The 17,191-nt window shown below is 39.1% G+C and overlaps 2 protein-coding genes across 6 annotated transcripts; both read right to left on the minus strand.

Moving 5' to 3' along the window:
- Positions 1–349: 349 nt before the first annotated feature.
- Positions 350–3,330, minus strand: LOC112180430 (aquaporin PIP1-3). Of its 2 annotated transcripts, XM_040511986.1 has the most exons (5): positions 3,193–3,330; positions 2,804–3,139; positions 1,968–2,263; positions 866–1,006; positions 350–771 (listed from the first exon to the last, which is right to left on the minus strand). In XM_040511986.1, exons 2-5 carry the CDS (start codon positions 3,129–3,131, stop codon positions 676–678), a joined length of 861 nt encoding a protein of 286 aa, XP_040367920.1. In that variant the 5' UTR covers positions 3,132–3,139; positions 3,193–3,330; the 3' UTR covers positions 350–675. The 2 variants fall into 2 exon arrangements, with proteins under 2 accessions (XP_040367920.1, XP_024174755.1); XM_024318987.2 differs by lacking the exon at positions 3,193–3,330 and having other exon boundaries at positions 362–771; positions 859–1,006; positions 2,804–3,186.
- An 8,242-nt stretch (positions 3,331–11,572) lies between these two features.
- Positions 11,573–16,906, minus strand: LOC112179220 (signal peptide peptidase-like 2). Of its 4 annotated transcripts, none has more exons than XM_024317573.2 (15): positions 16,889–16,906; positions 16,509–16,688; positions 15,574–15,732; positions 15,357–15,468; positions 14,918–15,037; positions 14,521–14,672; positions 14,213–14,395; positions 13,906–13,940; positions 13,257–13,413; positions 12,964–13,017; positions 12,742–12,834; positions 12,477–12,619; positions 12,302–12,372; positions 12,049–12,132; positions 11,573–11,888 (listed from the first exon to the last, which is right to left on the minus strand). In XM_024317573.2, exons 2-15 carry the CDS (start codon positions 16,653–16,655, stop codon positions 11,767–11,769), a joined length of 1,632 nt encoding a protein of 543 aa, XP_024173341.1. In that variant the 5' UTR covers positions 16,656–16,688; positions 16,889–16,906; the 3' UTR covers positions 11,573–11,766. The 4 variants fall into 4 exon arrangements, with proteins under 4 accessions (XP_024173341.1, XP_024173342.1, XP_024173338.1 ...); XM_024317574.2 differs by lacking the exon at positions 16,889–16,906 and adding an exon at positions 16,854–16,873; XM_024317570.2 differs by lacking the exon at positions 16,889–16,906 and having other exon boundaries at positions 16,509–16,802.
- Between the last annotated feature and the right edge of the window lie 285 nt (positions 16,907–17,191).

Below are 17,191 nucleotides of genomic sequence, written 5' to 3' on the forward strand. Positions count from 1 at the left end.
TCATCGATAAGATTGAGGTATAGTTCAAGTATCATTTATGATAATAACCCTTATTATTAATATGAGAAAGATGATTGTACATAATACCTACACCTTGAGTACTAGAACAAAAACAAAAACCCTCATAGAGTACATCATGTTAATTTTTAGAGATATGAATGGTGTAGACAAAATTAAATAGTAGAATTCAATTCAATCTTCTAGAGTTCTTAAGAATTCTGTTGGACTTATCAAAAAAAAAAAAAGAATTCTGTTGGGTTGTGGAGGATTAATGCAAGCTCTTCATACCGGATTTGGTACGCCATCAAATCAGGATGCAAGCTCTTCATGCCCTCAAAGATCATTATATGGTACCGTCTCATCCTATCGAAATTAGAACTTTTCATGGTTCACGGGATTTACACAACACAATCTCTCGCATTAGCTTGAGACATGTAAATTATACACAAACCATCATAAACAGCTTACACAATCAACTAAAAAGATTAAGCTTATTCTCCATTCAAAACATGTCTCAAGCTTACTGCATAATTTACACACACAATCTCTCACATTAACACCAAATGCAACGCACATTAAGGGAGGAGAAATAAAGGCACCGAATTTAAAAACTAATAAGACTAAAAGATGGGACTTGAAAGGTAGAGCTAGCTAGAGTGAGTAGGAAGAAGAAGATTAGGCCCTGGACTTGAAAGGAATGGCCCTGATGACTATCTGGTGGTACATAGCAGCAAGTGCAGCACCAATGAATGGTCCAACCCAGAAGATCCACTGTAAACAGAAACAAGTACATTGTTATACATTTGACATAAACTCAATAAAAAGTCAAATGAACAAGTAATATGTTTTAGCTTTAACAAAATACCTGGTCATCCCAAGCACGCTCCTTGTCGTAGATGATGGCAGCTCCGAGACTCCTGGCAGGGTTGATGCCAGTTCCTGTAATGGGGATGGTGGCCAAGTGAACCAGGAACACAGCAAACCCAATTGGAAGAGGCGCCAAAATCTGCATCCATACATTCTAAGTTAAAAAGACACTCCAATTAACTACCTTTGATTCAGCTCCTAACAAATTCAACATTGCTATGTAAATGTCTGCAATTTACTTAAACATTGTCCAAAATACAAAATTCCTCATTGAGTTCAAAGAAAAGTGTTGAGGTTTAAGTTAGGAATAACAACTCTGATGAGTGCCAAGGAGTTGTTCAATATTGCGATGTACAAATGAGTAGATCCACAGCTCAAACAATATCTTGTTAAATTTTACATGGTGGGTCACATTGCCTTAAAGGAGGAGGAACATTTGTCCTGGAACTCTGGAAGGCGCTATTAACCCTACAGCAATATAATATTTATGCTCACATTGGCTTAAAGGAGGATCCTTGTCCTGGGAAGCACTGTTAAGTGTTAACCCCCCACCAGTGGGTCTTACTCTTACATGCATGTGACTATCTGATGTGAGACCCTTCGGACACCAACACATTTCACCTAAAAGACACTACTACGCCAACCAATGACAGTAGCTAACAAAGCAAGCACATGCAATTTGAATTGCACAGTCCAATTTAATGACTCAATCCACACCCATTTCAACCATTTAAGTGTATCTTCAATGGAAATAAGAATACCCGATTTCAGAATATGCAATATGGAACCTCTAAAGCTATGAAAGAATGCTATTCATAAAAAAATAAATAATAAATAAATAAATAAGAAATAAAAACTATGAAAGAATGAAAAAAACTAGAAAATCAACCAAAAAGATTCAGTAGCAGCTAGCCCATGAAAAATGGGCAACTTTTGAAGCACTAGAAATTGCAGGCAAGTAGCAACAATAATAATTAATTTCTAATGGACACATGGGTCAAAGTAACAAAACCATTACGGGATCAGAAGCTGCAAAAAGTATGTATATTAAGTTATTTAACATGAAGTTTACAACTTGATTAAAGTAAAGAATTACTTACAGGGACATGAGAGTCTCTAGCTTTCCTCTTAGCATCAGTAGCAGAGAAGACAGTGTAAACAAGCACAAAGGTGCCAACAATCTCAGCCCCAAGGCCATCACCCTTGGTGTAGCCATGGTTCACATAGTTGGCTCCACCACCCAAAAGCTCATACTGGGTCTTCTGGAAGGCCTTCACAACTCCAGCACCAGCAATGGCTCCAAGGGTCTGCATGATGATGTAGAAAACAGCTCTGGTGAGGGAGAGCTTCCTTGCTAGGAACAGACCAAAGGTCACAGCTGGGTTAATGTGTCCACCTGTTTACACAGACGAAGTAACAGAGATATTGTTACTAAAGGACCTTAATTTCTAAGCATCATGGGTTGCATGTACTAGACAGAATTGCACTTCAGAAGATGCAAATACACATTAGAAATTAAACCCTAAAAAATAAACAATTTCTAAGAGGCAAGATGAATGATAGTAAATGAAACCCACAATATTTAACCCAAAACAATAATTTCTGGAGGAAAAAAAAGATCAACTTTGAAGCACAGGAAAAACAACTTATGAACCCAAAGCCAATTAAAAGTTGACAAAGTATTATATGGCTAAAAATTACAGACAACAAAGAAAGCACATCAAAGATTGTTAAACTAGCCACCGTATTAATATACCCAAAGTAAAAAGACATCAACTTAGACACACAGGAAGTTCAATTTCACTTAAAGTTATCAACTTTAATTGAAGACTCCAAAAATAAAGAGACGCAAAGGTAAATCAACTTGAACGCACAGGAAGTTGGTCAACTTAAAATCAAAGACTGCAAAATTAAAGGTTAGAGAAGCTAAAAATACCTGAGATACCAGCAGTACAGTAGACCAGTGCAAAGATCATACCACCAAAGGCCCAAGCAATTCCCTGAACACCCACAGAGGTACACTTGGTTGGTTCCCTATCGACCCCCATCACAGTCAACACACTGATGTAGAGGAACAAGAATGTGGCCACAAACTCGGCAATCCCAGCTCTATAGAAAGACCATGAGATGAGCTCATGAGGTTCAAACAATGGAGCTGGTGGTGGGTCCTTGTAGTCCTTGTGTGTCTGAGCTGATGTCCCCAAAGGTTGTTTCTCTGGGAACTTGGTGGCTCCAACCTTAACATCCTCTTCCTTACCCTCCATTCTTGCTGCTGCTCTCTCTCTCTCTCTCTCTCTCTCTCTCTCTCTCTCTCTCTCTCTCTCTCTCTCTCTCTCTCTCTCTCTAACTAGCTTTGTTTGTTTCTCTCTATAGAAACTCAAAGCAGAGGTTAAATGTGTGAGTTGCTACAAATGTGTAGATAAGGGGAGAGCTTTATAGCTAAGGTGTCTAGCTAGCACTGCTACTACATGACACATGAAATAATGGCAGGGTTCTGTTTTTTTCTTTAAATTTCCTTAAAGTTTGTGTGGCATTGCCTTAAACTAATGCCATTATTAGCGAGTAATGTCTATAATAATTGTTGGGGAGGGCGTGTTAGGGTTTTAGGGGATGGTTCTGGAAAGGAGAGAAACCGGAGGGGGAAGTTGACCCGTTGTGCCTACTGGTTGGTTATGTTGTTATTATCCTCATTATTTTGATTTTCTGTAAATTGTTAGTGGTCCAGTTTGGTCATCACCATCACTAGTTTTTGTGAAGGAGAGAGGTTCTTCTTGGATATTGTTAACCTTAACGAAGGGGGCTAAACCTAAAACAGTAAGAAGGTGATTAGGTTTTGTCTCAAAGGACACGAAAACCAGAGGAGGGCGCACAGAAAACTACAAAGCACAACGGGAAGGACTAAGGAGGGAGGATTGTATGGCCTAGAGAAATTGGCGATTTAATTTTCTTGTGACCGTAAGAAAGTGACATCACTTTTGTAAGCACGTGGACACAAGAAGACAACATGAACCTGCGGATATTACTGTGGTATCTATGTCGCCCAACATGTACCCGGGTCCGGGTCCGGGTCCATCTTCACAGAAATGGGGAGGGTGAATTCGAAGGTGAGCTTGGGAAACTGGCCAAGTTTTTACAGTCTTACTTCACTCAAAAAAATATGATACCTAACCGGTGACGAAACTTTCACCATCATTTATTGGTGTGCACTAGTGAAGCACTATGTTCATGCATCTTCGAAGTATAAGATCTTGATTTCTTCAGATGATCGGAGTGTGACATTTTCCTCCTTTCCGTTAGAAAAGAATGATTGTCGAGAAGGGGTGAGCATGAGATCCATTGTTTAAGCAATGGATACGCGCTATGGAGATAGGTTGTGGTATATATGGAGTAAGATTATTCATCAAGGTTGTAATGTTCTGGATTCCTGTAAAATGAGATATAGGTACTTGTTCTCTTGGCTATCCACTTGATATCGTCATGTTATCAATCTCAACTCTGTTTAATTATGAGTCTTTTCACATCTATGTAGGAATGCCTGATTTAAATTCATATCAAATTGTTCAGTAAGAAAACCCTACCTGTCAGTTGATCAGTTGTAATAATACCTAACAAGATTTGCATGCAAGGGCATGCCTTCGTCCCTACCCGGCCACCTTTTCTTCTTTCTGGGGACCAACCCTTGTCATTTTGAATTGTAAACTAGTTTATGGGGGTAGTAGGCCCTGGACAACTCATATTCATGGGATAGCCATGCTTCTTCTTCTTGTTCCTGGTCTTCTGCTTGCCCCAACTCGACCCATCACATGCAGTCCTCAACCCCACAAATGCATGCAGCCTTTATTTGGTCCATGCCAACCAGTAACCATTTCTGTGACTTTGCAAACATTGTAAAAAGGAACAACACAGAAAAGGTTATATATCCCAAAAACCCATAAAGAGAAAAGGGGGAATCAAGAAAAGATATCCGTTAACATGGCTTTTGGCCTTCTTGATGTGCATCTTTTGTATACACTGTTCCAAATAGACACCAGCTTGGAGCCAAACCAATTCTGAGTTTGAAACAAAAGGAAAGAAAAGAAGCTTAAGCCAAACCATTTGGTTTTAAGTTTTGTGTTTGTGCAAGTGATTTGAACTTTCAGGGTTGGTACGTGGTCCTTGTGGAGCAAGTTGTGCACCTTATGTCACATATGGTTATGTCTGGTGATATCAGAAGTTTGGCATCCAGATAATGCACCGGAGAGGTCTTTAATTTCTATAACTAAACACAATAATTTAAATTTCTATCCAAAAATTTTGTAGCATTCAAGAGTAAAGAAATTTTGAAGTCGGGAGTCATTAAATTAATCACAGTTTACAGTGTATCCAATAGAATAAGCTAATCTAAGTATCCAACCACTCCCGACAATGAAGTTCAATACTCCAAAGCACTATATAACACATTCTTGAATAAATTATGGAGGAGGAAATTTCATATGGCCTTCCATATATAGTGGCCACTGATATGGTGGTGGGACTCACCCAACCGAACTAGGCCTACCCCGGCCCCTATAACTTCTGATCCAATAAATCTCACAAATTTTTCTATATAAAAAGAGATACAAACTACTGAAATTGAAAAATATTAGTCAATCCACTGCTAACAAAGTTTTATGTACTGTCATGTACAAGAATATACTAGGACTATCATGCTGTCTCTTTCTCTCGAGAGAGAAATTCTCAGGCCACAGCCGACCTTGATTGGCGGCAACAATGCTACAAATTGCTTGACTCTCGGTGGAGAGGTTTCCGGGCTACGTAGTGGCTTTGGAGGTGGAAGGGTGGCGACGCTCCTCTTTCTTCTTCCCTACTTGGTGGCAGCGGCAATTGGCTTCGACGGTGTCCCATGATGGCGGTCAGTTTGGCTGCAAAAACGCAAGTTGTTTCGTTGATTTTAAGCGACGCTGGGCCTTTCGTTTTAGGTGAGGTCGGATGGGAATTCATTGACGGCTGGGTTCAAGTTGATCTGGATGCAGATCCGATCGGAGACATCTTGGAGGTGATAGAGGTGGCCGGGGCAGCTGGTTGTCTTTGGTTATTGAGGGAAAAGCATCTGGTCTTCGATGGTGGAGGCGGTAATTTGTCTCGGGTTGTTGACATTGGGCTTGATCTGGGGGCCACCAGCGGTGGAGGCGGGACATAAGCTGGCATGTATGGCGGCGATGGCTTGCTTGCTTTTTCATCTAGGTTTTGCCCTAGGTGTTATGATTGGGCTGCTCGGGTTTTTTGGACCCATGCAGTTATTTTGTCTTTACATTTTAATGTAGCTTTGGGCCTTCATTCTTTTGTGGATGATGGGCCTATTGTTTTCTTGCATTGAGTGGGAGAGATCGCAAAGAAAAGAGAGACCTAGTTGCCAATTTAATCTTTTTTGAGGCTCTACTTTTCTTTGTTTTGGGCTTAATTCTAAAAGGTGGGTGTGCTACGAGATTACTAGCTTGTTTGCTCTTTTGTTAGAAGTGGTTTTGTAGTAGTTTCTAAGAAACGGTTCTTTTTACAATCCCACAGGAGTGGATCATTTTTGTACTGCTTACTGAATTATATAATGGGATGACCTCTTTTACTCAAAAAAAAAAAAAAAAAAACTTACAGACCAACATTTTTTTAGGCAAGTATCCTGTAATAAAAAAAATTTAAAACACAAAAGATGTAGTGTTACAATCAAAACTTTGTTGCTAAAAAATAACATTAAAAAGTTGTCAAGTAACATTTCATTGCTAAAAATTTCCCAACAAAATAAAATATAAAGAAACACAAAGAATTTTGACAGCATAAACTTCCCATAAAAAGATAAAAAATAAACGGGCCGTGACCACTTACCCATTTTTAGCTTAAAAATTGTCCACCCACTCCACTAAGAGTTTTTTAACCCCATTTACCCAATCTAACATTCATTGACAGTTTTGCCCTTATTTTAATTAATAAATTACATCTCTCTCTCAGACTCTCTCTCTCTCCCCGATCTCTTTTCTCTCTCCTCCCCCCCTAACTGATTTCTCTCTCTCTCTCTATCTGGGTTTGGGTTCGAATTGTCGGGCCTCCACCATCAAGCCACCGCGCCCACCACTCCACCTTCGATGTCGGGCCTCCACCGCCGCCGCTCTGTCCCCGCTATCGGACCACCAGAGGAGGACGCCATCCAACTCCACGATCCCAAACCCATGCAGCCTGGATCCAGATCGTGAATCCAGACCCGAGAGGAAGACTGCGGTGGCTCCGCCGCCTTGACCCAACGCAGAACTATGGGTCCGCCCAACGACCAACATGGTGGTTCCCAGCCGCCAAGGTAGGAATACGAAGCTCAACAAGCAACTCCCTCTCTTCCTCGGCGTACAAATCTCCGAGCCAAATAGAAGACGAGCCGTGCACCGTGGGCCGTCCATTGCAGGAATAAATGGCGTCCTCAACCTACTCCTTGCAGTAGCCGACGTTCTGCCAAAACCCGAAAGCATGAACTGGAATCTCAATGTGGGCGAACGGGTGGACGACACATCGTTTAAGCCTGATGTTGATTGGTTGAACATGAGTTGTTGACCCTCTCGTCCAGAGTTGTTGATTGGCTTGGTGTTGGGCTGATGTCATAAAGCCGCCATTACTGACTCCTAAAAATCACATTACTGGGGGGCAATAATATGTTTATTGTCCCCCAATAGACCAACATAGTACACTACATTTCCACTCTATAAACACAAATAAACGTATCAGCTATCAAAAACATAATTCCCACAAATAATAACATAGAGTCAATAGATTATTGGGGGGAAATAATCTGTCTATTGCCCCCCAGTATACCAACCAACAGCCCTCCATTTTACCCCTATTCACACACTACTACTATTTAATAAACAGAAAATTTTTTAGGAGGCAATAATATGATTTTTGGGGGGCAATAATATGATTACTGGGGGGCAATAATATGGTTACTGAGTATTATTGGGGGGGCAATAAATTCAGACGCCGGAATCCCGACATCAGTCCTATTGCCGGATTCAGGATTCCGGTCACCGATCGGCGGCCGGCCACTGGACACCGGAGTCGGGCAAGGTGGAGAATGACTTCTCCCTCTAAGTGAGAAAGAAGGAGAGGGAAAAAAGTCTCAAAAATAAATAAAAAGAATTAATTGGGTATTAGGGAAATAATCCCTTAGAGTATTTTGGGTAAACGAGATTAAAAAACTGTTAGTAGAGCAAGTGCATAATTTTTAGGGTTATTTACATATAAGTGCATCTTTGAATGTTTTTTTAGCCATAAGGCCACCAATAAGTTTTTTCCCTCATAAGGCCACTAGATTAAAAAATGTGTTATATTTTGGATATTAAAAACCAACATATTTACATAAATGCCACTAGAGTAAAAAGTCAACAATCATTCTCTCTTTCCTCTCCGGCAAGGTCTCCGGCCAATTCCAGCGGGTCTCCGGCCGACCTCCGGCGAACTCCGGCGAACCCAAAAGCTATTGTCACTAACACCAAAAGCTACTGTAGCTAGCAACAAAATCTACTCCGAAAAAATTTCCGGCAATCTCCGGCGAGGTCACAAAAGCTACTATCACTAGAAACAAAAGCTACTATCACTAGGAACAAAAGCTACTGTCACTAGCAACAAAAACTATTCTAGTAAGATTTCCGGCAACCTCCGATGGGATAACAAAAGCAACTATTAACAATCATAAAAGCTACTGCTTACCAAAAAGACCTAATGCTCCCTAAAACCAAAAGCTACTATCCCCACTAACAAAAGCTACTGTCACCAACACCAAAAGCTACTCTCATCAGCAACAAACGTTACTCTCACCAATAACAGAAAACTACTCTCACGAATAGCAAAAGTTGCTCTCACTAACACTAAAAGCTACTTTCACCAACAATAAAAATTATTATCACCAATACCAGCGACCCACTCTCACTAACACTAGAAAGCTATTTCAGTATCAAAAACTACTCACTATAAACAAAAGTTACTCTCACCATAAACAAAAGCTACTCTCACAAACACAAAAAGCTACTACCACCACCACAAAAAACTACATTCACCACCAACAAAAACTACTATCACCACCGCAAAAAGCTACAATCATCACCACCAAAAGTTACTCTCACCAACAACAAAAGATACCATCATCAACATCAAAATCTCTTCTCACCAACAATAAAAAACTACTTTCACCAACTCTGAAAGCTACTCTCACCAACTCTGAAAATTACTCTTACCAACATTGAAAACCGCATCTTAGATAAACAGAGAGAGTTTTGAGGGTTCTTTACTTGTGAGAACAAATGCATTAAAACCAAAGCAGGTCCAAATGCCAACAGAGGCTATCATAAGTTCAGAACATTAAAACTAGTCTGTGCAGAATCAAAGAGAATCAAAAAGAATCAAAGGGACAGAGGAACTTGACACAAGAAAATGGTAGGCAATATATGAAGAGTTTTACCAGCAGGGTGACAGAAGCACAAAATGAGAAACCAAACAGGCTTTGAATTGATTAAGCTTATCCAGGTCTCAGAGCTAGTACTTTGAATTGATGACTAGTATATGAATTACAGCCACTCGGTAATTCTACGACATCAAATACACATCACAAATTCACTTAAATCTTGAACATCAAACTTAACTATTCCAATCGCTCTAAACAATTTGTAATCATGTAGAGGTTTCTCAATTCTTACAGCAAATCAAACTCAAGAAATTCTGAATCCAAATACTCAGTAAATCAAACTTAAGAATTCCACAAGCTCCGAATGTTCAAAAATCAAATAATCCTAGGCTGAATTAGCTCGGAGATGCAATCTGGAAATAGAAGGTAAACTTGAAGCTCGACGACGATGACGAATTAGGGCCGATTGCGCTCAGGCCTGACTACGAAGAACGCTTCTGGAATCAGCTCAGGCTGAATTAGAGGACATCGACGACCTCGTATCTCGACGAGGAGCCTAAGGTCGCCGGAGTTGAACAACGCGGCGGTATCGAAGACGCCGATCAGATCAGATCTACTTCACCTTCATCCTTCTCACCTTGCGCTGCGGGATCGTGAGATAGCCGGATTGGTGTTAGAGGCAGTGGATTTAAGGACCTCGATGATCCATTTTCCAGCGACGTTATCCTCATGCGCGGAGATGATGAGAATCTACTCCGGCTCGTCTCCGTTCGGGTCCGCTTCGACTGAGAAAGGTAATGGAGATGGAATCGGCGACAGAATCGGCGATGGCGTTGAGGAAGGGTGCCGCCGGAGCCGAGCGAGATGGTGAGGAAGGGAGCTGCCGGAGCTGAGCAAGGGTTTTCTCGTCGGGGGGGGGGGGAGAGAGAGAGAGAGAGAGAGAGAGAGAGAGAGAGAGAGAGAGAGAGAGAGAGAGAGAGAGAGAGAGAGAGTGAGTGAATTTATGTCGTTTTGGTGAGAGATTGATCGATGGAGTCTGTTTAATTTCTTCCATGAAGGGCAAAATCGTCAGTAAGGAAATAATTTTAAGATAAAAGTAGAGAGAGAGAGTGAGTGAATTTATGTCGTTTTGGTGAGAGACTGATCGATGGAGTCCGTTTAATTTCTTCCATGAAGGGCAAAATCGTCAGTAAGGAAATAATTTTAAGATAAAAGTGGCCTTATGTGTACAAAAAATCTTTAGTGGCCTTATGGCTAATTTAAGTTTCAAAATGACACTTGTTTGTAATTTTCTATAATTTTTAAGCTGAAATTGAGTAAATGGGCCTTTTCCCACAAATAAATGGATACACTTCTGCCAAACATTGAAGTGGGCTATTCTGGTAAGTAGGAACGAGGAATCATTGAACTGATGCACCAATCACAATCATGCCAGTGATGGAATCACAATATTCTTCTTTTCCTCCTGATAGTTTTCTACGAATATATCATCTTCTATAGTTCTGTAAGATTAAAATGTGCATAATAAGCACATAATATCCGGATTATATTCTTGTTGAGATCATTCAGCTTCATTTGCATTTCAATCCCTTTCATAAACGATAAGCTTATGAACATAATATTCATAAGCTGTGCTAATCCAGATAGGCCCGTTTGGGACTAAGTCCTGTTTGCCACTTTGCCCCTTTTACTTTTTCAACTTTCCATATGTTTCTTGATGAGGACGCGCACAAACTTCATGACTCATAAACATAATATGCGATGAAGTTTTATTATGAAAAAACACCAACGATACAAATGAACCAGCAAAGTTAGTTGATCTCAACCGTTGATATTTATAGGCAATATTTTTTTTAATAATAAAAAAATATTTCATGTTATCCAACCCTCTATCTTATTGGTATAAATGGGATTCAAATTTACTCACCACCAATACTTTAATGGTGATACCACCACTCAATATAAAACTGTCATGTGTTATAAAACATAATTATAATTAATCATAATGTTTTATTTAACAAATAAATTTTAAGTATTACATTAATTCTACATGACGTGACAAATTTTCATTGAGTAGTGATATCACCACAAAATAAAAATAATGAGCAAATTTGAATCCGTTTACGTGCATGTTGGTACACTAATTACTCTCTTTCATTATCCATCAAGGGCAACATTTTTTTATAATAATAAAAAAATACTTCATGTTATCCAGCCCTCTATCTTATTAGTATAAGTGCATGTCGGTGCACTAAATACTCTCTTTCATTATCCATCAAGGAGGTGACCAACTGAAAATGCCAAATGAAATCTATTTTAATTAATATAAAGAGCCCCGTTGTTCATTTCAAAGGCTATAATACAAGCATACATACAGCAAAACTACAGTAAAGTGCAGTTCTTGTGCCACCGTTCTTTACCAGATTTCTATTGATTATACATTGCCAAAACTACATTATCATACAAGGAACAAGTATTCTTACTATTTATTCTTCCCTCAGTTCTCGACTGTGTTCAAGTCGAACATGCGGGCAGAGCCTATCCGGCTCTCCTCTACCCCACAGAATCGGTAAGTCACCTCTCTTCTTCCCTAATGTCAGTAAGGTTCCTGCATTTAAGTGAGATCAGTATAATTCAAGATTACACCACCTTGCATGCCTATCTTATCAAAAGAGCAACAGCTTCTGGTATCATTGCGCAGGCTGATATTCTTACTTAAATTTTGAATGAAAGGATGATACTCTTATGAACGAGGAAGAATGGGTTACCTAGTGTAAATGGAACAATGTAAAGCAGTGCTGGTTGGCCATGCCCATCCATCAAGTTTAATGCCACATATGTGATAAGAAGACCTGCCATAGAATTGGAAGAATCAGATGTATGCCTTTTTGGGAAAACACATCTAAGCGATCTTAATCAAGTAGTTTTGTTGGAATCTAAAAAACTAGTTTACCAGCACATGATTTGTCCATAAATATGTGTTTTGAAATATGTGATGTGATTCTGTTTATAATTTGTTACCTAATCCATAAGCAATCATTGCCCACAAGAAGTAACCAGCTCGCAGACTCTTGCTTGCCAACCAATCATACCTGCAATAAAGAATCAACAGTACTACTTTGTGTCAAGATCTGATTTATGGAGCAAAGCTGAGCACAAGTCTTTTCCGCAAATTAAGATAGGTTGAAGCTTAAACCTGAGTGAGAATGCAACAAGCAGGCCTGGTAACAGGATGTCACCAAATCCTATTATGCTGTAACCACCCCATGGGTCAAACATGCGGGGGATCTTGAGTAGCATTGGAATACCATCCTCTCCACTTCTGTCACCACGAGCTACCTGCAAAACAAATAAAAGGCGTTAATAGCTCTCGAGCATTTAACTCGTTGAATAGCCAACCCATCCAATATGCAGGCATAGATTAATTATAGCAAGAAGAGAAAAGTACAAGGATCACTTACCACAATCATCACACTTTCATGGAACACCTTATTAGAAACAAACACCCAAAATATGTCATACAAGAAGGCACAACTGAGAAGGACCGTACCAACCTGATTAACAAAAGTACCCCAAATCAGTTTCCAGGAATGTATGCACATAATCAATATTCATTTCATTAAAGATTTTGACATAAACTGATACTACCCAGTGCTAAAGAATCATCCAGGTTGGATTATTACCTTGAGATTGGGTATACGAACAATTTGCAGAACTGTGATTATCAGTGCAATTCCCTGATCAAAAGAATCATTGAAAGTAAAGCCATGAATAGTCAATCACTTGCCTTTTCGGCATTTGTAATAGCCAGCTTTATAACATTTAAGGGGAAACTTGAACTTGGGCTCCTCTTTGGATGGCTTGTGTGGCTACCAATGGCACTAAGCCACAGCCGAGCAATGGCCACACTTTTAAGTGCACAAAGAAGACTAAGATTCCACAGAAAATAATTCTTCGATGGGTAAATATATCTTACAAGAATATCTTGGCCGATCCAGGCAAAGGAGACAGTGCGAAAAACTGCCCAGAGAACAGCAAATGCTATGCAGAATGGAGAAACAGCCAAAGTTAGGTATGAGATTGCTCCCAGGATAGGTAATTTAACGTACGCCTCTCCGGTACGTTTAAACCACCTGCAGAAGTATAGAATTAGTTTAAGGCCTTAAAACAAGTTATCACTGCATGAGAAGTATGCACCACCAGTTTTCTCATCTGCCTTGACTTATGAATTGATTCAGTCGATAAATGTCAAAGCTAAATTTACAGCAGCTTAAGAGTTTAGTTAATACCCCAAAACCTTTCATAATGATTATGCAAACATTTAAGAGAATAAGAAAGAATAAGAAAATCAGAAAAATGACAACGTCCTCATTGACAGCTAATTCCGAATGTGTATAAAAAACCATTCCCAGATAAACGGGACACTTAAATAATTACACGGATAAATTGATTAAGACACATGCATACAATCACACCAATGACACTCATTTTAATCTTCCCAAGTAACATACAAGAGTTGGAACCAACAGCCAGCAAGTGCACTGTACGGTTAGCTAAGTATTCGAAAGAGAAATCTTCATAAAATTCCAGCCATTATATCCCAATAAGAAAGGAACTAATCGTACCTCGACAAGAGAGACACCAAGCATGTTTGCAAGCCCTGGATACAAAGAAACAATGAAGTAAGATATACAACAAGCAGAATAAACTATTGGACAAAGCAATAAGTACAAGTTACATAATGCCAAATACATTCAAATTACGAAACGACAGCCTGCAGAACACCCACACTTTGGACCATAAACTTTTACTGTGCATATATATAAAATGGAAGTTGAGATAGATTTCTTGTCCAAGTATATATATATAACTGAATAATTTTAGTATATAGATGAACGAAAAGTTGATAATTAAAATTGGGAGCACTCATACCTCTACACCACCTATGCAGAAAAGAACAACCAAAAGCTCAACGAACCACGCTGACATAAGCTTGTACAGTATGACCAAGAAGCATGAAGCAATAATGACAAACAAGACTGCTGATGTTGTAGTAATGTCTACGATACCAGCACCTAAAGGAGCTTTCACAGTTGGAATTTCATCAGCAGCATCCTACAAGACAAAAAAAAAATTGTAATCAATACACAATAAAATATGGTCAGCCGAACACCACTATGAGCAAGGAAATAAAATAAAAAGAACTGAGACCTATATAGCTCAGTTTGCCAAAAGTTAACCTTTAACAACTTTTCGTGTTCAATAGCAGCTTCTCTGGCACTCCATGCAGACCAATAAGATGCGCACAAGATGGTGCCAACTGCCATCAGCCATAAAAATACTTCTGCAATGTCAACCACTGGCCGTTGTGGAGAGTACAACTGCACAGACACTGTAGAAAAGTAAAATTAAAAAACCATACAACATGCACATGGATTCCCAAAAAATTGGCAAAAATATTATACCCCAGGTGAAAAAAACAACTAGTACACAAATACCTAGCAACAGAAAAGCTAAGACAAATGTCGATTATTTCGAAGAAAAAAATAGCTTAAGAATCATCTGACTGAAAAGCTAAGGGAATAAATTATTACAATTTGTGTGGTATATACATCATCAGAGTATAGAAGAGCTTACCCACTGAATTGCTCATTAACATTTTCTCCAAGGTCACGCCAGCATCCTGTGGGAGCATGATAGCAGGTATGTGTATATCTAGAGCAGTTTCATCTGGCTCACACACCATCTTGTAAAGTTCTGTAGTAAAAAGAGACAAGTTTGATATGAAAATCAGACTGCAACTTACATTTTATATTCTAATAATCATATACCTAAAATGGAACAGCAGCAATAATCTAAAAATAAAATTGACAGTCACATGACTGTGCAAAATGCACTGAGCATTCAAACTCCCAAAGATTTGAGTGTTTGAGCTTGGAACAGTCCGTGCATCTTTGCACTTTGGCACCCGAACCTTTTCCTGTATACATAATATGGATACAGGATACTGAAGTTTCTTTGACACAGAATTAATAGTCAACACATGTATCATACAACGGAAACATATATTGTTTACCTTTCTGGTTATTTATAATAAGGATAGCTGAGGCATTAGCAGCTTGGGCATAATTTGCTTTGGTTGTGAATTTGCAGTTGCCTCGGTCGACCATAATGACATCCCGAGCAATCTACACAACATATAAATGAAAAACATTGATATTGACAAACATATAATTTTTTCTTTTATGCGTATGACCCTAAATGTCTAAAGAATATAGGTTAACTCTCAAAACCTTATTTTTCGGTGGACTGCAGCCATCTCGAGGGTTTGAAAGTATAAGGTGAATTTGGTTTGCCTTCTTCTCTTTTGATTCAATGGTAGTTCCAAATCTAGCACCCACACCAACAAACTCACTAGCCTCAACACCATCTACCCAAGTTTGTACCTTTACCTGCAATACAGTTTGTGACATATCAGTAACTTGAAGGTCCTGTGAAAGATATGATACATCCAGAATAAACTTCACTAAACCTTATAGGAAAGGCATATTTGATGGAAACATCTGCAAATATCCCCACCCAATCACAAAGGACCAGAAGTCAATTACAACAACCAACAGAGAAGTGAAAACAAACAGAAATATCATGATTCTGAATCAAAAAAATTAAGAAGGTTAGGTATAGTTTCTCTCTTCTACTTCTCAAAAACTCCTAAACTTTGCCCGGTACACCATTGCCACTACCAGTTCTTGATCCATAATCATTGTACAGTTGAACCAAAGGACCTAAAAACATCACCAAAGTTAATACGTGTTAAAGGTATACAACTAAAACTCAAGCCCAAATTCCTCCAAACCCAAAAGAGCAACATTTTGATGGTGAGGGAGAAAAGGAAAGGAAATCTAAGTATGCTCCTGAGTCCTACACCAGGATGGGGATAACGTAGATACTTACACAATAAAAGTCTATGTCAAATTGAGTAAACCTAATTAAATGAACCACAATCCAATTCCAATCCAAAAACAACAGAAACCAAATGCAAATTCATTACTTCCAACTTCATAAGGTTCATTAAACCTCCAAATAACACAAAAAGATCAATTCTTTACAATCACCATATCATTTTTCTTCCACAAACAAACCCTCATACACAAAAAGAGCAAAGACCCAGTAGCCAAAACCCAAAAACAACAAAAGGGTGAGAGCCAAAAAAGCAGCATTAGATTACCAAAACAAAATTGTTCTCACAACCAGGCTTCTTTGGAGCTGAATTGTCATCATGCACTATATCCCCACCTTTTACAGAGCTGGGATTACAGATCACTAGAATCAAAGCTGAAACAAACACCAACCCACAAAGTCTCTGCAAATCCATGATGACTCAATAACCCTTCTGGGTCTTCTTCCTCTGCATCAAAAAGCTCCAAGCTTTGAGAGAGAGAGAGACAGAGAAAAGTGAAAGACTTTAAAGTTTTGTGATGCTACTGCTAACAGAAAAGAGGTTTAGTATTAGCTCAGAAAAAATTGGAAATGGAATAAATGTGAATAGGGAATATAGAAATAAAAATTGAACCTTTGGATCTACTGTTGCAGGGATTGACGTTTTACCCGAAAACAAAGACGAACCAAACGCTGCGTTTGGGGTGAGTTTGCCTTGACAACCTGAGTTTTTGTTTTTAGAATGATCACTATCTATTGTTGTCTTGTCACCCCAATGGGTCTCCGTACGTTCACGCAGTTCAAGACAACAGAACATGCATTTAGTTCAGGTCAGGTTTGGTTTTGATTAATTTTCTACGCACTCGATGAGGTGTTGGGTGCTGAGTGGCTATTTTTTGTAAGAGAGTACATATTAATAAAAGGTAAAGTGAGGTTATTTTTTGCTTTTTTTATCTGACGTTATTACACCTC

The sequence above is a fragment of the Rosa chinensis genome, chromosome 7 (genome assembly GCF_002994745.2).
Source record: "Rosa chinensis cultivar Old Blush chromosome 7, RchiOBHm-V2, whole genome shotgun sequence".
NCBI classification, from domain to species: Eukaryota; Viridiplantae; Streptophyta; class Magnoliopsida; order Rosales; family Rosaceae; genus Rosa; species Rosa chinensis.